At 41.3% G+C, this 23,169-nt stretch overlaps 1 protein-coding gene across 4 annotated transcripts; it reads left to right on the plus strand.

Moving 5' to 3' along the window:
* The first annotated feature begins 5,747 nt into the window (after nt 1-5,747).
* On the plus strand, nt 5,748-22,171 carry hic1 (hypermethylated in cancer 1). 4 transcript variants are annotated; one of them, XM_032503322.1, is made up of 2 exons: nt 5,748-6,042; nt 13,086-22,171. In XM_032503322.1, the coding sequence occupies exon 2, from the start codon at nt 13,119-13,121 to the stop codon at nt 15,318-15,320; it is 2,202 nt and encodes a 733-aa protein (XP_032359213.1). In that variant the 5' UTR covers nt 5,748-6,042; nt 13,086-13,118; the 3' UTR covers nt 15,321-22,171. The 4 variants fall into 4 exon arrangements, with proteins under 4 accessions (XP_032359213.1, XP_032359212.1, XP_032359211.1 ...); XM_032503321.1 differs by having other exon boundaries at nt 13,102-22,171; XM_032503320.1 differs by lacking the exon at nt 5,748-6,042 and adding an exon at nt 7,557-7,764.
* The last annotated feature ends 998 nt before the right edge of the window (nt 22,172-23,169 follow it).

A 23,169-nucleotide genomic window follows, 5' to 3' on the forward strand; every position in this document is an offset into this window, starting at 1 on the left:
GCCCAGTGTTGTGTTTACAGCTTCTTAAAGCCAAGGGGTTGGTTTATAGTCCAAGTTGAAAGTTCCTTCTCAGACCTCAGACACAACAGTTAACAACAATCTCAACACAAGGTCCACTGAGTTAGTCGCATCACACAATCGATCAAAAAATATTTCAACTACATGACAACTGGGCAAACTTCATCAGCTGAGGAAGATTCTGTGTTAAAAGCTCCAGAACAGCCACTAACTGGACCTTGTAAGATTGTATACTGTCTTTTTGATACGTACAGTTAGCCCAAAGTAGTCCTCGTCCCTCTGTTATGAAAATATGACATTTTTAAATTCAGTATCACCTAAGTTAAACAAGTTACACAGCTTCAAATTACTGCTGCTGCATTCCTCAGTTGTAATCAGCTATCGTACTTACTATCTTAATGAGGACATTCAACCGGTTGTACCCATTGTTGGTTTTAAAGACAAAAACAGCTCAACATTTTGGAAAATATGCTCATTTAATATCTCCCCGAGAGTTAGATAAGAAGATCGATATGACTCTGAGAGAAGAGAGGTAGTGATCTTCTCATCTAACTGTTGTCAAGAAAGTCGACAACATCTTTCCCAAAATGTAAAACTTATCTCTTTCCTTATTTTGTAAAAATGGCTGTTTTTTTCAGTTTTCCATTTAATATCATTCTTATACCACCCAGCTGAGGATAAGATATACAGTCAAGTATTTGGGGAAAAAAAACATGGTATGGTAAACTTTTTTGCATTGATACATTTGGCATATCAATGCAAAAAAGTGATATTGAATTTAAAATAATGTCATATTTAAACTGAAGTTAAATAGAAAGGTTTGATTTTCATAACAGAGGGACGAGGACTATTTTGGGCTAACTGTACGTATCAAAAAGACAGTATACAATCTTATAAGGTCCAATTGGTGACTGTTCTGGAGCGTTTGATTGGATCACAGAATCTTCCTCAGCTGATTAGCCAGTTGTCAAACTGTATTGTATTGTCATGTAGTTTAAATGTTAAAAAAAAAGTAAGTAAGATTTCCTCTGTAAAAAAAAAAAATGAAATAAATCAAGTATTTCTGATCTGGCTCTAAGCATGGCATGATAATTGTCCATCACCAGCAGATGGGCGAACTGGAATAGCGACCGAACGCACACAACAGCTCAGCTCGCTCTAATGACATGCCTTGCACGCCTGTGCTCTAAAGCTGTCGCAAAACTGCTCATTACAATGAATTAAGAGAGGTCTGTGTGTAAATGTTGAGCCTACCGTTCAATTTTTGGTGGTGAAGGGAATCTGAAGCTGGAGGGGGGGGGGGGGGGGGGGGGGCGTGTTCGCTACGGTGGGGCGGTCCAGCAAGCATCTGGAGCGATGTGTGGCCATGTCCGCTGGAAAGAAAGAAACAAAGAAAAGGAGAGAGGGATGATTTATAAGAATGAAAGAAAGTAAGAAGAGCGAGCAAAAAGGCCTTGTGTTGAGTAGTAGAGTAGAAAAACTGTGGGATATTACACTCAGATGGTCTGTTTGGAGGTGTTAAGATTACTTTTGGACTGTCCTGTTGTCCTGTGTCTGTGCTGGTGGACAGACATGATTCGTATTCATCGACTCAAAACGCAATGGTGTGGCCTCAGAGCCGTGGTGACCCAGCAGATCTGCTCACAGAAAAGTTGGCTACAGTCACTCAGAGTATTCACCTCCCCATTGTGTTTCCATATCCACCCCACAAAGCCTCTGCAAGATATATATCACATGCAGAACCTGAAATGCTCACACTTGGACAAATGGTGGGAAAGGTGTGTGATTTAGAGGGTGATAGCAGACTGTGAAGGGATTTAGCTGTCCAGCCTGCCTTATCTCCAGTTCTGGTTCCTCACTGAGTGCTGGCCTTCGGGGAAGTGCACATGCACAGTCTTTGGGATGGGTTCCCTGGGCTGTGTGTTGGGGCTCACAGCTTTAATTGAATCATTGCTTACAACCCGCAATTTGGAGGCTTTTTTTTCCCAGGTCATTAAAAGTTCAGCGTTTCAGACTTGCTGCGCTCCAGATTACGGTACGTTACAATGGGGTTTAACAGGCTGAAGTTAAATGTCCAGCGCAGACCTCTAGAGGATGATTGATTAGTCAGATACAGTTTGTCTGGGAAGACAACAGCTGGACCCATAGACAAAGACATTTGAAATTAAGCAGCATAAGTTTCTACAGTATTAGCATTTTTTTTGCCACTGTTAACCCTCATGTTGTCCTCGGGTCAAATTGACCCGTTTCCTATATCAAATGTTCTTTTTAATTCCCCAAAATAACATGATTGGTTCCACACAGAGCTTTTTGCAAATACATATCTCTACTTTCATTAATTTTGGGGCGTCTTATTCAATTTTATAGCTTTTGAAAAAAAACATTGAAGTGGTTTTGAAATAGTATTGAGTAAAAGTTGACATATTCCAGTCTGTGACTATCCATCAACATCCATTCCTTTAATTTTAGTCCAAATAATTCGTAATTTCTGATTTTCTAACTCAAACATTAGGTGTAATTTCCTATAAATGAGGTTTATTGACACAAAAAAATCCCCCAAATAACTGTAAATTAAAGTTAATAAGTTAGTGTTATGTAGTGTTAAAAACGTCACAAAAGTGACAATGTAAAAAAGCCTCAAAAGTGTTGAAATAGGAAAAAAAATGTTAGAAAGTTTTTTTTTTTAAATCAATATAAAGCATTAACAAAAGTGTTGATTTTCAATTTTGACGGGAAGACAACCCAAGGGTTAACATATAAACATAAAAATACATATCTATTGTAGCTGTGTGCTGGTTTCACTATTAGACAACACATTGATATGTCTGGTCTGTCTTACGAGCAAAACAAGCTCCTATTGGCTGTGACCCTCTCATTTTGCGTTGTTATGGAGGTCCAGGCAGCATGTGGTAGGAAAGTTTGTTATTTATTGGTTATGCGGCTTTTGTAAACTACTCACAATCTACGCTCTGACCCTTGACCCCTATGAAGTCAGAAAGCAGCGTGACATAGTTTGACTTGAGTAAAACCTGAGTCAAGGCATGTTGTTGCACTTAATCATTTTTGCCTGTGTTACTTAATGGTTACGAGGCTCTTGGAGGTGCATAGGGACTGCCAATTCCACCAAAAAACCTCACAGATGTCACCAATTTGTTGGAATCTGTGTTCTGTAATGAGCAATTAGCTTAATAAAATGCATTTTGTAACGGAAATTTTCTCGGCAAACCCCAAGTATGCGTATGTTATCCATCATATATCTTGAATCCCACATCCAATGTCTTCATTTTGTGGTCATCTTGGAAAAAACAAGTACAATACATCAATATTTGAAGCCAATAGGAAGCTTATAATCAGATAAATACAAGTAGGGCAGAAATGCAGATTTTGTTATGGCGCTGCTTAACAACACCACCAGCCATGATTATACTAATTTTTTTTAAAGCTGTGTAAATTAGATCTAACCCACCTGGCATGCAGCATGTGACATCACTATGTGCTTCCTTAAGTGGAAACAACTATTTTGGACCATGAATCGAAAGCCGCTGTCACATCCTTGATAAAACATATCTATTCTCCCGCACAGCTCTGCAGCTACCTCTGTCTGGGAGGTTATCAACAGTTCATCAAGGGAACATGGAAGTGAGAGACAATACCTTCCATCAAATCCAACAGGCTCTCGGGGTGGCTCGGATCCCTTCCATGAAACACCAGCACCTTGGACTCGGATGATTTCAAGAGGAAGAGACCCTGCGTGCGTTATGAGATTGTCAGATGCTGCTGTGATCAAAACAAACATAAATAGGCTTCAGTGTGCTTCGTGTTTCCCTGGAGCACCGCGATTGAGGAAATAAGTAGTTTCGTCATTTTCAATCTGCGGTCTTTCAAACACCTCAATATAGCTCTGGAAAAAAGGGATGATAACACACAGGCCTGTCTCACATAGCCCGTCCAACAGTAGATTGAATATGTGTTAATGTTTATAGAAATCTAATAACTCCTGCTAGATAAAGTGTACGAAAATGATCAAAATGTACTTTTTGTTTTGACACTGAAGTCAATTGGCAAAAATATGCAGACCCATGTTGTTCAGAGTTGCTCATGATGTTTTCTCAATTAATTTTCTCATATAAATTAAAATAATCCAGCCTGGCATAAATGATGACATAACAAAGGGCATGTATCTTTTGCATGACAGGTTCGAGTGCAATTGATTTAATGAGCGTTCTTTTTATTAGACATTGTTCGGCTTTTTTTCCCCCCATTCTAAGTATTTACTCAATGGTATTTAGGTATACTTTTTGAAGTACTTGTATTGTGTTCAACATTCTATGCTACTTTATACTTCTACTCCACTACATAACTGAGGGAAATATTGAACTTCACTACATGTATCTGACAGCTAGAATATGGTTACTTTCCACACAATACCTCTAATCAGCTTGTTAAATATGATGATTACAGACTAAATCTATCATGCAGTAGATGAAGAAAGTATCATATTAATAACACAGCTTACATGTAAATGCATCCATAATAATACTGATCCAATGATAGAATAACAGCGGCAGGGGTAAAAGTTCTTAAAGTACATTTTGGTGCTGTTGTACTTTAAATTCAGGACTTTTACTTGTAATAGAGTATCTTTATAACTGCTGCTACGTACTTAATGTGAACTGTCTGAATACATCATCCCACCATGGACATTTTAACGTGAATATGAAAGGGGTTCAACATTTATATGATGACACCACAATACTGCACTAAGTGCAACCTGCACAATAGGTTTATTTACAAACAATTTAACAATGTGTATATTTTTAAATATATGTTATTCTATTTTATCCTATTACCATTTCATGTACATTGTGTGTATGTATATTGTATCCTAGTATTTCATATATATTTATATTCTGTGCCGTGTGACTGATTTTGCTGCAGTAACACTTAATTTCCCCTTTTTTTGGGATCAATATCTATCTATCTATCTATCTATCTATCTGACATAAGTGGCCATGTGCCTGATTTCCTGCATAAACACAATTTTTTCAATATGGCTGCATATTTTTATATGGTACTCACAAACCAGATGTCATAGCATGCATAATTTTTAACCCCCCCATCTATCTATCTATCTATCTATCTATCTATCTATCTATCTATCTATCTATCTGACATAAGTGGCCATGTGCTTGATTTCCCGCATAAACACCCAATTTTTTCAATATGGCTGCATATTATTATATGGTACCCATAAATCAGAAGTCATACCATCCATAATTTTTAACAACCCCAAATCGATCTTTCTATCTATCTATCTATCCATCTGACATAAGTGGCAATGTGCTTGATTTCCCGCATAAACACCCAATTTTTTCAATATGGCTGCATATTTTTATATGGTACTCACAAACCAGAGACCATAGCATCCATAATTTTTAACACCCCCCCCCCATCTATCAAACTATCTATCTATCTATCTATCTATCTATCTATCTATCTATCTATCTATCTATCTATCTGACATAAGTGGCCATGTGCCTGATTTCCCGCATAAACACCCACTTTTTTCAATATGGCTACATATTTTTATATGGTACTCATAAACCAGAGGTCATAGCAGCCATAATTTGTAATTCCCCCCCCACCCACCACCACTGCACTGCATGCCCCCCCTTGATGAGGCCAATGGGACTCGCTGCCGCCAAGTGCACCGTTGGGTGTCGCTGTGCGCGTAAAGTCTCCGCTGGCAGGTTTGGTCCGAGCGGACACCGACACCAACACCAACACAGTCTGAAGTGTCAGATAGTCTTGTTAACACGTGAGATATTCAGTGTATGGAAGAGAGTGAAAGGAATGGAAACCGAGAGACAGAGGGCTGCAAAGTAACACGGAAGATACGTTTTGAGAGGGAGAGAGAGAAAGAGAGAGAGAGAGCTCGACTTGGAGGAAACTGCGGAGGACCTAATGAGGGAATGCCGATAAGGAGAGCAGACATACGGGCAGAGCACCAGACATGAGTCCGAGGTAAGACTGCGATACGGCAGAGAGGCAGGGATGGCACCGATGCCGTCGTGTGCCACTGCGTCACAACGAGCAGCTTTTTAGTGGACATGATGAGTTTGTCCTAGTTTGAATGGATTTAATGTATTTTTTATATTGAGCCGATGGTCCCGTAAAGCCTTCCCCACAGACAACGCTTGATCATGTGGATCAAATGCGCACGTCCCGGCCTAAAGCTGGTCTCTTCGGCTACATTAGAATATTTTCATTTTTCACTTTTTAATCTTGACATTGGCATAATAAAGTCATCCAAGACACTGGAGGTCTTGTGGTTAATATTTCCATAAGATGTAGGCGTAAAGTAAGAAATAAAATAATGTTTTTATTTTTACTATTATTGATACTGTATAATATATCTGTAGAAAAGGGAAGCAATTATTTTAAAGACAGTGTCCACAGTGGGCTCTATGTTATGGCATACAGCTGCGTGGATTACTGATCATAGGAGTATTTTGACACAGAGTCCTTGATACGTTTTTAAGTTGATTATTTAAATATGAAAATAAGCCCTGATGTCCTTGTGTTGACAGTTTTCAGAGGACTTGTGTCTGTCCATTTAGGATACACTGTCAGTGGTGCTGTCCACTTCAATAGCGATGTCCAGCTGATGGGTGAGAGTCACAGCTGGTGTGTTATACCTGACAGAGAGAGAGAGAGAGAGAGGTGTGTGTGTGTGTGTGTGTGTGTGTGTGTGTGTGTGTGTGTGTGTGTGTGTGTATCAAGCCCCTATTTAGTTTCCACTTAGTTGTGCTCTTTATGCCTTTGGCCTAATGGGACATTAAGCCTTCAAATCTTCTCAGGGGAGGTCTGCAGGGACTGTGAAAGACACCTTCATTTATTCATTCATTAATTAAAAAGTGTACAACTAGAGAATACCATGTGCATTTAAGTCCTAAATGACAAAAAAGCAAACAGAGTGCAATTAATTTTGATTTCATGTTGGCCTCAGTGACAAAATTACATAAAATATGGTGGTGTTTGGGTGAGGGAGTCCAATCCCTTAAAGGTCTTGACATTAAAACAACTCTTGATGTAACCGGTTTTATTATTATTATCATTATAATCCCCTCCAAAGTTGGAGTGGGCTGCCTGATCATAAATACGCATCATACGTACGTGCGCGCACCACGGCTGTCTGTCTCTTTAAGACGATGTGTTGAGAAGTTCAAGTTGGGGTCACTTGAAGTTCCTGCCCTCGATTTTACCTTTTAGTTTTATTATAGACTGACATCACACGGGGCGCTAAAACACTTAAGGCGCACAGAGGCTCCATTATCAAGCCGGTGCGCGTTATTGCTCCGACTCAAAAATAGCTAAGGAAATTACTAGAAGAAGGACAAAACAAAAAAAAAAATAGAAAAGAAATAGGAGGAAACTGATGCTGGTCTAAGCACGTATTTTATAGGAGGGGATGAGAAAGAAGGGAGAGGAGGGGCAGGGACAGAGAAAGAGGGAGAGGGAGAGGGAGGGAAGTGGGTGGGAGGACGGACCTAAGGAGCGACAAGAAATTCATATCAATTAATAATCATACAAAAAAAAAGAGCTGGCAGACGCGCTCGGAAAACTGGCATGGGTTTTTGGAGGCTGGCAATTCAAAGCTGAAACGTCAGATATGACTCCTGGAGACTGCTGAGATGATCATTAAGGGAGACTTAGATCGGATGGCAGAAGACATCGGGCATGCAGGTAAGAGCTGATATACGCTGCACGCGCGCAGGCACCCAAACAAGAAAAGGGGAAGGATGACATTTAAGTTTTTACGCATGAAACTGTGCAGTCCATGCTGTCAGAGAGGAAATGTATTTAAAAAAAATTAATTAATCGTTGATATATATATTATATGTATATATCATTATTTTACATCCAGCGTTTTACTTGTTGTTATAATTTTGATACCGATACGAGGCTCCGCTTATACTTTTACGCATTTATGTAATTCGGTTGAAAATGTGTATTCCTCCTCCTAAAAATGAATTAAGGCTTCAGGCTACATGGAAAAGTCACTTTTGTAAAAACAATCCGGATCAGTCTGATGTAATGGCAAATTTAGATTATTATTATACGTATTATGCTTAAAAAATACAGCAAAATTATGTAGAAAATTTCGAAAAGTTACTTCACAAGACTCTTTGTAAAATCAGACTTTGAAACATGATTTCTTTTTTTCACTCTTTTTTTTTAAAGATCTCACCTTCGGAGTTTAATTATTAATTATATGACCACACTCATTAATAATTAATTATTTTTTTCAAATGTTTTTGAACTCAAATTGAACGTAAAAACGTGCGTAAAAGTTAAAGGGAACATCGACCTCTGTCAAAAGGGAACTACACAAGTACAGTAGCCTGTAATAAGTTGAATAAGGAAGCAGTGAAATAATAACCATGTCACTAACCATGTCTCTGTATTAGACAAAACAGGCCCATTGGTGTGTGTGTGTGTGTGTGTGTGTGTGTGTGTGTGTGTGTGTGTGTGTGTGTCACTCCGAACACATGAGAATATTATAGGGATATTTGTGGTGTATTTTAGTGCATGAATTTCTGGTTTTCTTTTCATAAAAGGCGAAATTTTAGAGTTTCTCAGTGCTGTTGACAGCTGTGGAGGGGGACCAGCTGTCTGATGCCCCTTGTTGTAGATACAGGTCTGGATCTGGGGGGGTGGGGGGGGATTTAAAAGCTATTTTGGCGGGGATAAGGTGAAGGTCTAAAGGATGAGGCGCTGCAGCTTCACTCGTGATTCGGTTGCAATAGAAAAGAGAAGAGAGAGTAAAAGAGTTGAGAGACACAGAGAGGACGCGTCTCGCACACACACACACACACACACACACACACACACACACACACACACACACACACACACACACACACAGTCAGCGGACAACATGATGAAAAAAACGGGACGTGAAGTAGTGCTCAGATGTCCCCGTGCAACTCCAAATCACGGGGAAATGTAATGCCATTTGTCTATCTACGAGGAGAAGAAATGAGAAAATAGTGCCACTAAATAATAAAAACTAAAAATAAATCTGTTGTCCAACTTGCACGGCACCAACATGATTGTAATCCAAAATAATTGAGTGACAATTTCTCCCGTTAATAGGCAAATACAACATAACAACATGATATTAATATTCGTGAACGGCATCAAGATTAAAACGCCCTTCCGACACTTTTTCACATGCGTGATGATTTTTAGATCCGCGATTATTCGAACAGGAAACCGACTCTGACTCCCCAAAAGTCTTCTTATTCACCCGTCATTACAGTGCTGCTGCACTTTAATTATTTTTTCATAACTTTAAACTTACCTTCAACTTAATTGTGAAACAGTCTGTTGTTTAATGCATGCATTTCCCTCTCATAAGTCACAAAAATGACAAAAAAGTAATAAATGAGTTGGATTAAAAGTAATACAAAACTACAGTAAAATATGTTCTTGCAAATTTACACTGATGCTGCATTGCCTCATAAATTGAACCTGGACGGTGTACTGGACATGGTCAAATGGCTTCTAAAATCAACAAGGCCCCATGAGCATGGGCTGCAAATTGAAATGAAGAAAATAAAATGTCAACACAACGTTTTAAGCAGATGTTCCGACTGCATGCGGAGGTAGGAAGTTCAGTCTCCTGCTTCACCCCAAACCCCAAAAGTGACAAACCAGGCAGCATCAATGGATATTAATGGTATTGCAAATAACTGAGTGTCCTCCCTGTAAACTACATCCCCATCATCTCAGCGTGTTGACGGGTCATTAAAAAAAGAATGCTGTCAGACGGAAACAGCCATGCATCCCAGAAGCACTCAAGGATACTTCTCTCAGGACTCTGTGTGCGACTTAGAAAAACGATTTCATTTAACACAACAGCCTAACAAGACAAGCTGTAGCGCAGGCTTAGAATGTGCTTCCGAGAAAACGGGCCTATATGCAATGAGATGTGTTCTCTGACTAAATATCATTGCAATCTTACATGGCTTCCTAACAGGATGCAGTGAGCTTACACATGCCCTCCAGATCGAGACTTTTGTGAAACACGTTTTTCTGTGGCCTTTCCCTTTTTTAACTGTAGGCTACATCAAACAGGGCGCTCAGATATTTTAAGAGACAAGTTGTAGCTTCTGAAAAGGACTCATTGAGACCGCGACGAGAGACAAAAGGGACACTTAATGTCCTGTCCTGAAACCTACAGCCACCTTGACTGCTGTTACCGCAAGGCGCTACCAAAAATTATTTGTATGCACAGCACATTGCAGGTGCACAGAAATCTTGCTTTGTGCATGAGTTTTTTTTTTTTCCTTCTTCTTGTATCACAAAAGATGTTTTACAAAACATGGCAAGGATACAGAACATGTGGATTTAAATGTTTCAAAAAAAAATAAGTGTCTTCATAAATCAGGATATAAAGAAGGCTTCACTTTCTGTTATGCTATGTGATGCAAATGAACCGTGTTGCATTACACGGCGCTGTAGACTGCATACAGATGGGAATCTACTGATTGTGTGTGTGCGTGTGTGTGTGTGTGTGTGTGTGTGTGTGTGTGTGAGTACACAAAGTGTCACCATGCTCGGCACAGTAACCAGTAACAGTAAGCTAAACACTCCTTAATGCAGTGGAGACTGCAGAAGATCAACATGTTGTGGAAAGTACTATTTCTCACATCACCCTCATTTCTAAACATGTTTGATCTGACCGAACGCTAAAAATTATGGTGAAATATGGCCGCTGAGTAATCAAAGCCAGACAGAAACCAGAAGTGGAAACACTTCAGATGACAACTGGGGACATGATGGAACGTAAATCCACCTAAACCTGTCTTACCCGCCTTTTTCTTCACAGCCTTTTTCTTCTTCTTCTCTTTTTTGTTTTGTTTTAGAAATTCACAACCAGATAATAAGTAATAAATAGCATACAAGTCATACATGTAGATATGAGTACAGCCCCTTTGGAATTAAAATTAAAAATGAATATATATATATATACTTTTTTAAACTCATGGTATTTAAAAGATATTTTCCTTTTCATATTGATGACTGTTCGCATGATCCCGGGCTGGATATCATACTAATTCTGCCTTTATGTTTTTCATCATTGATGGCATTGATGCTAACCATGCAATTAAAAAAAAAAAATACAGCTTAAAGTGTACTAGGGAGTATCCCTGATTTTTAGGACTATTGTAAAAGAAGATAATACTGACATGACTCTGGATTCCCCAGAATTCCCTAGTAACTTATTCGTCAGGGTTTATTTTACTTAAATTCATACTTCCCTAATCTTATGCTCAGCGTGTAAACTGAACGACATAAACAAGAAGTGAATGAGCTGGTGTCAGGAAGACCACGATCAGACGGATGACATGATATTTATTTAGTAGCTTGTTTCCCACAAGTGAGACGGAGCCCTTAGGGACAGTTTAGATGTGTAATCTCATAAGTAAACTATCCTCAGATGCCACTGATTGAACAATACATTGTGTTTCATGCGTGCAGCTCATATCGTTTATTTTAGGCTTGATGGGACAATTAGTGTTGATATTTGAGTGTGTGTGTGTGTGTGTGTGTGTGTGCGCATTAGATCCAGAGGTGGGTAGTCACGAGTTACATTTACTCCGTTACATTTACTTGAGTAATTTTATGGAAAAAAAAAATCATACTTCCAGGAGTAGTTTTAAATTACTATACTTTTACTTGAGAAACTGTTCTTTTCCTCCGCTACATTAGGCTGCAATTGGCTCGTTACTTCTTCTTTTTTTTACCTCTTTGGGATTCTACGCGTCGTTGTTTTCATCCCCCCCCCCGCGAACGCCTCATTTTAATGTTTAACTTTGACAGAAATAGAGAGAGACTTCCGCGAAAAGGTCTCTACCACGTGACTGTGTTTCGCCAATCAAATGTCTCGTCGTGGGACCATACTTGATCTTAGCTTTACAGTCGTAGCAACAAAAAAATGTCCGACTCAACCCCCCCACCCTCATATGGAAAGCATGTTTACCTTAGTGAAAGGGCGAAACAGCAGATGTCTGATTGAATGCTTGTGTTAAAAAAATAAATCAGACGTAACTCAACAGCACTCAGTACTTGAGTGGTTTCTTCATCAAGCATTTTTTACTTTTACTTGAGTCATATAATTCTGAAGTAACAGTACTTTTACTTGAGTCCAATTGTTGGCTACTCTACCCACCTGTGATTAGATCCCTGGAGCTCATCATACTGTAAAATATGAAACCATGTAAGGTTGATTTCCATCCCGTTCCTTCGATGACTGGGCAGAAAGGGGAGCCGAGGGATCTTTTTTTTGGATGTGTGCGTCCACCACAGGTCTATACCTGCTGTTCCTCATACTTGTGAAACATTCATCCCTCGCTTTATTTAAAATTCTACACACCACTTGTGGAATACTTTATCAGGAAGCCAGCGGCTACAACATATCTATCTGCTGTTCACTGAACTTTGTTTTTTCTTTCTTTCTCTTTTGCTCGCTGCAGAGGAAGTGAATGCGTAGACTTGAATTTCTAATAATGAGAAAACCACCTTTAGCAAAAGTTCACTCCTACTAAGTGGCCTTCATGTGCACTTCCCACACAAGCGATCTTTTACTCTGTGCACGTTCCATCGAGTGGGATCTATGAATTAAACATGGTCATGTAAACTTTAACTGCTATGAGTTTGCATAAAAATGCAATTTAATTAAGTGATGTTTTGTGACTCAAAAGAAAATCTGTTATAAGTGGAATTAATCTATATTAAATCTCACAAATATGCATATCCAAGGATAGTTTTGTTTTCCATATTACTCCGAAGAATTCCTTTACTTTTATGTTGGCAGTCCATTCTATTGGCAATATAACCTCTCAGATATACTTTAAGATATTCTGATGTGTAAATCATAGATTTGATAGAGTCCTTTAAAAAAACAAACAACAATAATTATTCTCATGGTGCAGAAAATTACACATTAATTGTGAATATGGGAATTGAAATGCTGACTGCCGCATGATGTTTTACAGAATTCTGTTGTTGCAGGTGGCGGACTGAAGACGATGCTGGATGCCATGGAAGTTTCAAGTCATGCTAGGGATCTCCTCCTGCAGCTCAACAGCCAACGAACCAAAGGCTTCCTGTGTGATGTCATCATTGTGGTGCAGAACGCCCTCTTCAGAGCTCACAAGAACATTCTGGCTGCCAGCAGCCTCTACTTGAAATCTTTGGTGGTCCATGACAATCTCATCAACCTCGACCACGAGATGGTGAGTCCAGGGGTCTTCAGGGTCATTCTGGACTACATCTACACAGGCCGTCTTAGTGAGGGAGACCCCACTTCTCCCACTGAACCCAATCTAGGGGCTGTCTTGGCAGCAGCCAGCTACCTTCAGCTGCTTGACTTAGTGGCTTTGTGCAAAAAGAAGCTGAAAAGAAATGGCAAGTACCCTCCCAGGCCAGGTCCTGCATTTCTGCCCTACCCAAAGATGGGGCCCAATAATATGGGTTTAGGAAGTGGTGGCAGGTATAGGATTTCTACTCCTGTCATTCAGTCCTGCCCACCAGGAGGAATTTTAAATAACAATGCAACTCGAGCATCACCACTAGAGGAGCTAGTTCCCCATCGGCTAGCCGTTCACGCTGCGGAACTGTACGCTCCCACCTCCATCCAGGGCTCTCAGGTGTTCCCGTCCCTGCAGTCAGCTCTGCCTGCCCATATTGGGCGCTCAGCCCACCCTGAGAGGAACTGTTCCCCCAGCTATGGCCTCGATCTCTCCAAGAAAAGCCCCAACTCCCAGTCTCAGCACACGCCGTCTCAATCCCATCTGGCGAACACTCACAACGATGAGGAGCGAGATGGGACTCTGAGCGGACGCACTAGTCCCACGCAGGGGACAAATGGAAGGGCCTTTCCCTCGGAAAAAATGGAGTCGACTGACCAGACAAGCTCCCTCACTCCCCCACCATTCCTCCATCTCAATCAGCCTCTTGGCCCACACCTCCCCCACCTGCACCGCTCAGGCTCCCAGGGAAGAGATCGCTACCCATGCCCCCCCAGCCCTGACACCCCCACAGATGGTGGAGAGGCAGGCAGAGATATGGGAAACATCTACCGCTGGGTGAAACACGAGCCACTGTCATACACAGCTGAAGATGAAGATGAGGATGAGGATGAGGAAGAAGCGGGGGAAAATGGAGAACAGCATCACAACAACCACAAGGCCGGGGAGGAGAGTGAAGGGGTCGACGACAAGAGCGGGTCAGGCACAGAGGAGACGGGCAGTAGTGAAGGCCGCCCGTCCCCATCTGGACCAATGGGGAGGTTCCACATGCCGTATGAGCCAGAGAGCTTTGGGGACAATCTGTATGTCTGCATTCCCTGTGACAAAGGCTTTCCGAGCTCAGAGCAACTCAATGCACATGTGGAGACACACACGGAAGAAGAGCTGTACGGCAACTCTGGTGGGGAGATGGGAAACAGCAATAACGGCAGCACCAAAAACATGAGCAGCAATACAAACGGTTATGGGAGCCTGAACAGCTGCAACAGTTTGAACAGTCTGTCCCACCTGGAGACCAAGTCCAGTCAGAGTTCGGGGGGAATCGGGGAGATGATCCGACCCTACCGCTGTTCCTCCTGTGAGAAGTCCTACAAAGATCCTGCCACTTTGCGCCAGCATGAGAAGACCCACTGGCTGACCCGGCCTTACCCCTGCAGCATCTGTGGCAAGAAGTTCACGCAGCGGGGCACCATGACGCGCCACATGCGTAGCCACCTGGGCCTTAAACCTTTTGCCTGCGACTCCTGCGGCATGCGCTTCACCCGCCAGTATCGCCTAACCGAGCACATGCGCATCCACTCAGGGGAGAAGCCCTACGAATGTCAGGTGTGCGGCGGGAAGTTCGCTCAGCAGCGCAACCTCATCAGCCACATGAAGATGCACAGCAGTGGAGGGACTGCAGGGGGCCTGACCGCAGATGGGAAACTGAAGCTGGACTTTGCGGAGGGCATCTATCCTCTGAGTAAATATGCAGCAGAGCATTTGGGGCTGAAGCAGGAGAAGGCCAATGAGCTTCTCATCCAAGCCCAGCAGCAACTGGTAGCTGATGCAAAGGTCATGGAAAGCCTCTACCCGCTGTCCAAACTGGCCTCAGAGCACCTGGGCCTCGCCCACGACAAGATGGATGTCCTGGGTCAACCCCTCGCACCTCCTTCACAGGCCCTCTCTGAAGCCCGCATTGACCGCTACTCACCCAGCTAAGGCCACATGACCTGTACAAATGGCAGTCAACAATAGATCTGTGCACACATAACTTGCAGTATTCTAAAGCCATTCACCTCAACGCAATATCTCCTCTGCACCTCAGACACAGGCCAGGAGGAATTGGTCTGCTCATGCACACCAAAAGGTGTAGACTCTAAGTGCCTTTCTTTGCATCTAATGTATCTTAAAGTCCTCCTTCATAAAGGAGCTCTGTGCTATTCCGTGACCAAGAGACACTTACTCAAAGAAGTCCAGTATTTATGTACAGTGTATGCAAACAAAAAAGAAATAACAGCCATTGAGCCAAAGTGACAAATTGAAACCAAAATTGAAATTGTTTTATTTATTTTTGTATTTTGGTGAAATCCAAAGAGAAACTGTTGCAAGGAAATGTTGCAATCTGACCCTAAGTACCAACAGTGTACAAAAGAAATGAAAAAAGCACATAAAAAGGACAAGATTCAGGGTTTGAGTCCAGACCTGAGCGGAACTTTTACCAAATGAATAAGCCAACTCTTCTGGACTTTAAAGTAATGGGAGGACGTATTCTTTTTTTCTTCTTCTGTTTTTGGGGTACAGGATCATTTATGTATCCCAGTTTCTCAGAATCATGTTCCTGCTTCCCAGATTGCAAGGGAATGACTGCATCTCGGTAAAGTCTCCTCTGTTTTATTTTCTCCACATTTTTAAAAGTAACCCACTACCCCACATATCTGTGCGGATAAAGACTCATGCTATGTGACAGTAATGGTAGCTTAATCAGCCTTCCACGCAGCGTGTAACCCTTCTTGACCTAAAACTTCCTTTGCATTTTGACTAACATCCCTTAGCTTTCAGTTGTTATTGAGATGCAATGAGCAAAGCCCTGTGTGATCTCATAACTGGGACACGATTGCACATACCCAACTGATGACACACTAATCCCTGTTCATGAGCGTACCTTCATCTCACGGCGCAGACGAAGCATGGGTGTTGCCTCTGACATTGTGTAATATTTACAATTATGGATGCAGCCGAGCGGTGAGGCAGGGACGAGGTCAGAATGAATGACACAGAAATCTGTCATTTGCTTTCAACAGCAATTAGTCTATTCGCAGCAGCCTGATGATTAATCGCGTAGCGACGGTAGTCAGATGTCACGTTGCCGCAGCTCCGCTGTCCCACCTCTCATTTGACCGCCCTCCCCTGCAGATGGTTGTCTGGGAGCCCTGCTACTGTTGACAGGCCAAAGTGAGTGCTGTACTCAGCCCTTTGCCTTAAAAGCGCTTCACTCCACTCACCCTGCACACATATATATACACCCCCGCCCCTCCACACACACATAGCGAGCTGCTAATCTGTCCGTGATATGAACATAAGAAGGGGTTTTGTGGGTCTTCCCCGAAGCCAGCGGGTGAACAGCACACCCCAGCTGCTGTGCCTCAGTAATCCCTGTGAAATCTCACTTTCTCCTGGACAATTCCCACTGCTCGCCGGCATGATGTCCCATTTCATGCCTGCCATCTTACCCCTCTGATCCACTTATTAACATCATATCCGAGCCGAGCGAATGTCTCCCTGCCCAGCCTCCCTTTCCCGCTTGTATCCAACGTGAAAACAAAGAATGACATATTTCTGTGTTGGCTGACCTGAAGTTCCTCCAGCTTGAAAACAAAAAGAGTACTTAAAGGTTGTGGGTTGACGGCACATTTTTGTCTTTAAAATGTTTATTCCAAAGAACATGCTGGCCTTTGGTTTTATTTTACCACTTTTACTGGTCCTTGACTCAGATTAGAAATGTCTGACCACTATAGTGCCAATGCCAACCTCAGTGGGTGAATGTGAAGACTAAAGCCATAAATACACTGTGATAGAGGTAGTGAATCCTAAAGGCTTAAAAAAAACAAAAAAAACAGAGACAATGTGCCTGACTTTTGGGATTGTTATTCTTTAAATGTCACAATAATTTAAGCGCTTCTTCTCTGTAGCATATGATCATATCAAACATGTTGTTTTCTGTCACTTTTTAAAAAAACTCTTTTTTTTTTTATTTGAACTGCGCACGAGAAACTGGTGCTTACCTCAGGACTGAACCCAGCATGGGGACGCTAAGCTTTACTATCCTTCCAATTACATTGTCAACACACACACTTACACAGACACCCATGCACACACCACACACACACACACACACACACACCACACACACACACACACACACACACACACACACACACACACACACACACACACACACACACACACACACACACACCACACACACACACACACATTTTTTAATTTTCTTATCAACAGGGCAGTTGTCCTGTGTTAAACCTGTGGTTATTTCTGTGTTTATACATTCTTGTTTTATGGTGAAGAGATAACATGTGATATTAACATTTTCTTTGTTTTGATTTTTTTTTTTACTATGCGGTATACATTTTCTATTGTGTTGTCCTCAAAGAGGCTTGTGCTGGTATGACCAATTCCATTGTTAGAACACAAGGCAAAGTCATTTTGGTCGTATCTTAACTGGCTGTTTGTGAATTTCTGAACCACACTTTAGCGAGCATGATGGATTTGATCTTTGGTTTTAACCACACAGAATATTCTCAGTATTTCCCTAAATGAACAGTGGCTTTACAGGGCGAGTATGAAAAGTAGCCTCATATTTCTCCGGAGGTTAGTGAACTTTCAATGACGAGAGCCAGACTGAGGCTGTATCCATGCACACAAACACACAGGAAGCCAGCTCGTTTTGGATGATGCTTCATGTTTTGGGACTCTTTTGTCAAGCTCTGTAACAAAAAAAAGAAATGAGAGGCTAAATTAAATGTTATTTTTGTTCACAAGCAAGTGCATACGTGATGAAAATGTTCAGTAGGCGGATGTCAGTCGTGGGACTTTCAGTCCCCTCACTCTTTCTCATTCACTCGTTGAATGAAAATCAGTCTCCTCCTTTTCCCTGCTTCACCCCATTAAAATAACACAAAGTGTTTCCACTGTCACTCCAAATCTGTGCAGGAGGGAAGAGCAAGATAATGGCTGAACATTTCTGTAGGGTGTGCACAGTTTAAAATTTGCTTAAAAGCATTAATGTGTATGACAGACAGACAGAGGGGGAGGAGGGTTGTGTGACTATGGAAAAGGGAAGCGTTTGCTTGTCTGTTTGTATGTCCCCATGCCATTCGGGCGTATGAAGGGCCGTTAATGCATGTCCTGGGAATAGGGTCGGTGTGAAGGAGAAGAGCTGAGGAGCAGGAAGTGAACTTTTGGCTGGTGCGTTGTGTTGAGCAGGATGTGCCGTGTGTTTCTGCTCAGAGGCAGATAGAGAGAGACGGAGAATGGGGAGGGAGAGGAGCAGGGAGAGCGCAGCAGGGTGGACGCGAGCCATTGTCTCAGTATGAAAGCCCGTTCGTACTTCTAAAACTCTCCATTCAGAAAACAAGGCGACTGTATCTTCTCCTTTCCTTCCCCTTTTTTTGCTCTTAGACCTCTGCCCGAAACACGGTGATGCGACATCATGGAAGCCATTCAGACATTTTGTTACAATTTGGGGAGGTTTCTTTTTTTAAATTGAGGCAGCGTGGATCAATATGAAGGGCCTTGAAACTGTAATGTAATCCATAATTTAGAAAATGGCGGTATTTTTATTGCTCTGTGGTTGATTCAATTAGTAAAATTACAAGAGTCTTGTTTTAATTTGCTGGTGTAGCCACTTGCCCCATGGGGTTTAATGCCATATGCCTTTGTTCATGTTATTTACACACCAGCCCAGAAAACCTCTCATTGGCCCCAAAGTGGTTTTGATGAATATGTCTAGAAATTTTTAAATTTCAACAATTTATTAGTCACATAAATGGACATAAAGTGAACGAACGCAATTATAAATGAGTGCAGTGCGACAAACCACCAACTATGAGATGTGCGTTGATCATTTTATTTGATATATGATTTTTAGGCCACTTCATTCCTTTCTAATGTTGTTATGGCAACCATCCCAGGCCCGTAACTTTTGCAACACTAACAGTATAGAAGTAAAAAAAATGTCTGGATGAGTTCCAGTGGCCCCGTGTAGACCAAAAAAGGGTTTAGGTTTAATGTTGAAAAATGTAAAGCATGCCTTAAATCTCTCTACCAGCAGCAGCGGGCCGAGGTCACCTATGTGACTCGGACAGGCCGAATAGTCCTGATCTGCAATCATTCCGCCGTCGGACATTTATTGGATTTCCCGATGGGTGCCAAAAAGACTCAAGCACTTAGCAGATATCACAGACGCTCAAAACTCAATCTTAGTTGTTTTGTAGTTTGTCGAGCTAAGCTTCTGATCAACTTTGACTTTGCCTTAAAAAGCCATAATCTATGAGTGGCTAATCTTGAGAGCACAGCGTAGACATGCCACTATTGTCCAGTGTACATATTATTATTTTTTTTTTATGAGGACTCCTGTTCAAATATCAGCTAGAGCCAAATAATATCAATAATCAAAGATTTTTTGGCGTTGAAACCAAAAAACAGCCCCTTAAGTCAACCAATACAAATGTGTCTTCCATATAACAATTATCGATGATTCTGCAACAACTTGTATGCATGCGTGTGTGCCTGTGAGTGTGTAGTTGTCGGGATGTGTCCACGTAGTGCACCTGTCCGTCCACAAGTCGGAACGCCTTTCCCACAGTGTAGCGGGGTGAAGTACAAGAGAGAGATTCGACACTTTCAAGAGTCTTTATTACAAGCAGCTGCTTTAGATTTATTTCCCCGAACTGCACTTTTCTGGAAAGATCATTGCATTGTGATTTTGTTTTTTTTATTACGCTTACGATTCCCTAGAAGTCCCACAATTGCCTTTCCTCTGGCACTTTGCTGTCCTCCTCTTCCTCTCTTCTTACACTCAACACAAACGGCTGACCCACAGCGCCCGCTGCCTCCCTCCTCTCCCCTCATCCACTTACTTCCAGCTGTTTTTCATGCTGAAGAAGACAGTTGTCTAAATGTTTATGTGTAGAGCTACTTTCTTTTTCTTTAAACCCTGATCAATTTCCAAAATGAACTTTGTGGCATGTGTTAAAATACAGCAGATGACGGGCCAAATATATATATATATATATATATATATATATATATATATTTATATATAAACAGGCTGATGTCGTTATTGTATTGTGATCCTCAAGCCAAGAAATAGCTAACAAAGGGAGATGAAAGACAGCATATCGTTGTAGAGGAATGCAGAATAATGTGAGGGGAAATGTGTTGGGGGGGGGGGGGAATATGCTCAGAAAGATGCCAGTAAAGTAAACATGTATGAAATTGCACAAATGAGCCGGGCCTTGGCCGCCCGCACCAGCCAAGTTATGGACTGAGATGGAGAGAACGAGTAAGGGAGACGAGATGAGAGGGTGAAAAAAAACAGAACCAAAGAGAAAAGTAGCCTGTCCTTGATAGTCAAATAAAGAAAAACGGGTTGCCTTGTGAGTCTTTTCACCTCTCCCCCCCCCCCCCCCCCATTCTGCAATTTACTCTATTTCATTTCCCTCTTGTAGGAAATGATCCTGTGAGGAAATTAAGTTTTTCCTTTTAATTGTTTGCTGCAGGTCTTTTTTTTTATGTTAATGTTCATGTCAGCGTGCCCTCAGAGATGTCATGCTTTTCCCAGACCTAACAATTATTGCCCCATCAGCCACGACCCACAGTAGGCTCTTTGTAGTTTAATAGGAGAGGGCGGGGGTTCTGGCTGCATGTGTCTTCTTCCATCTGTTTATCTTGGACCTCTGTTTCTGTCTCTACCTTAAACGAATACAAGACAGACTAAGAGGCCTTTGGCTTGAATCTTTTAGTTTACAGTGTACAACTTCTGCTCCAGAAATATAAAGTCAAAGACAAACAGAGAGCGAGGACACAACACGCAGGAATTTGAAAGAGCGAAAGTTGGTCACAGAGAACATTTGATTGTATATTGCACGCACGCACGCACGCACGCACGCACGCACGCACGCACGCACGCACGCACAGCTGGAAGGCAGACTGCTGCTCCAGATTAGGTCAGATTAAATTAGGTTTCCTTGCTCCGTTTGGAGTGTCGCTTCTTATTGAAAAAGCCATTATTAAAGAAAAGGTGATTCCACTGACGGCTTCCACCCAACACACTAAACCTGTGCCAACATATTACAGAGCCCCAGGGTCCACACACACACACACACACACACTTACACACACACACACACATCCACATCCAGTCTGGTTTTGTAAAAAGTGTAGAGATGATGGATTATGATCTAATAAAGAAGTTTTGAGGTGGTTGTACCCGACTGGCTGTGGTTCGCGGATAAGAAAGTTCAGCAGTAACACAGACTGCCACGCAGACGCTAGTAGCTGCGGATAGATGGAAAAATATATATATACATGTCAGAATACATGCATCGCAAATTTACAATGGAGATGAGATTTTCTCCAGTGGAAGACAGGATCTTATTTCAGCAGGCATGAAGCAGAACACCATGAAACATCAATAATGTCCAGTGTTTCCTTTCGTGGTTTTACAAGAGTTTATACCATAAAAACAACAATTAAAAGCAATACATTAAACCAAATAGTATTTTTGCATTTTCTGCATTTCATTGTCAATATTGATCATACTTTGCTTTAGTGAAATGAATGTATTTATTGCATGTCAAAATGTTTTATAGTTAATTTTTCTGTAAATTTCAATTGTGTGTGTTTTTTTTATTTTTAATTATGGTGTCTTAATAAAATCATGTTGATAAGGCTTTTATTTTTTTAAAAGCCAATGTGAAAAAATGTCATGTTCGTTTTGTTTGTTACTATACTCAAAATCAACTTGGCAATAAAGTGAATTGCATAATGGATTTACAGGAAAATGTGTCAGTATTTAATTTATTTAGTGTTCTTTTGCACATCCACTTCAAATACAAATTATTCTAAAAAGTAAATTCCATAATTCCATTACTATACCTCATACATTTCTACCAGACAAACATTCCATTAAACTACTTTTCAGATACGATTAAATTGATATTTTCTTGAATTTAATTACACTAGATTTACCAAAAACTTCCACATCAGACCTTAAGTATTACAGCAGCACAGCAACGTGTTTTTGACACATTTATTGTGCATGATATGGGTTTCACATAAAAAGAAAAAACGGGAGCCAAAAGACCACGATTAAGATCATTTTACGGCAACGATGACCGCAAAAACTAGCAACTTCTGTTCATTTTCCTATAATACATTTTCCTTCAAGTCTATATCTTCCCATATGGAGACATGCGAGTGCCTCATTTAAGACAGAGAATTTCAAATGAATCTCATACATCACACACAGTCCACATGCAACAATGAACAGATCCATTACTCTGTCAGCAGGAGCAAAACCAGCCAGACACACACACACACACATGCGCACACACGCGCTGCACACACACACACGCACGCTCTTTCTCTCCTCTTTTCACACTTTTTCCCGTGTGTGAAAATCACCTTATTATCACCAGCACATGAGAAAACAGAGCTCCTTCCAGATGTTTGATATGAATCAAGCATGTTGCCGCAAATTATGTCTTGACATAAACCAAATTAGCATTTCCTTTCGCAGGTGCTGCAAACCATCAACATTCATGAACTCGAGGTGCTTCCTGAGAGAGATCACATTCACCAGGTGTAATTAAAGACATCATCCGCTTTATGCTGTTTGAACACAGGGTGAAAACAAAAGGAAAAGCGTGACATTCATCTCCATGTCTCAGTTCATTCTGTTTCCTGAACCTGGAACGCAGCCTTAGTTTGCTCCAAGTAAAAAGGAAAATTACAGTTTAATCGAATCCTCAGTTGTGGCTATCATACT

This window comes from Etheostoma spectabile, chromosome 3 (genome assembly GCF_008692095.1).
Source record: "Etheostoma spectabile isolate EspeVRDwgs_2016 chromosome 3, UIUC_Espe_1.0, whole genome shotgun sequence".
NCBI lineage: Eukaryota > Metazoa > Chordata > Actinopteri > Perciformes > Percidae > Etheostoma > Etheostoma spectabile.

Coding starts and splice junctions, on each gene's coding strand:
- hic1 (XM_032503314.1), top strand. CDS start 7,713: ATGATCATTAAGGGAGACTTAGATCGGATGGCAGAAGACATCGGGCAT. Junction 7,765..13,101: donor AGAAGACATCGGGCATGCAG/GTAAGAGCTGAT, acceptor CTGTTGTTGCAG/GTGGCGGACTGAAGACGATG.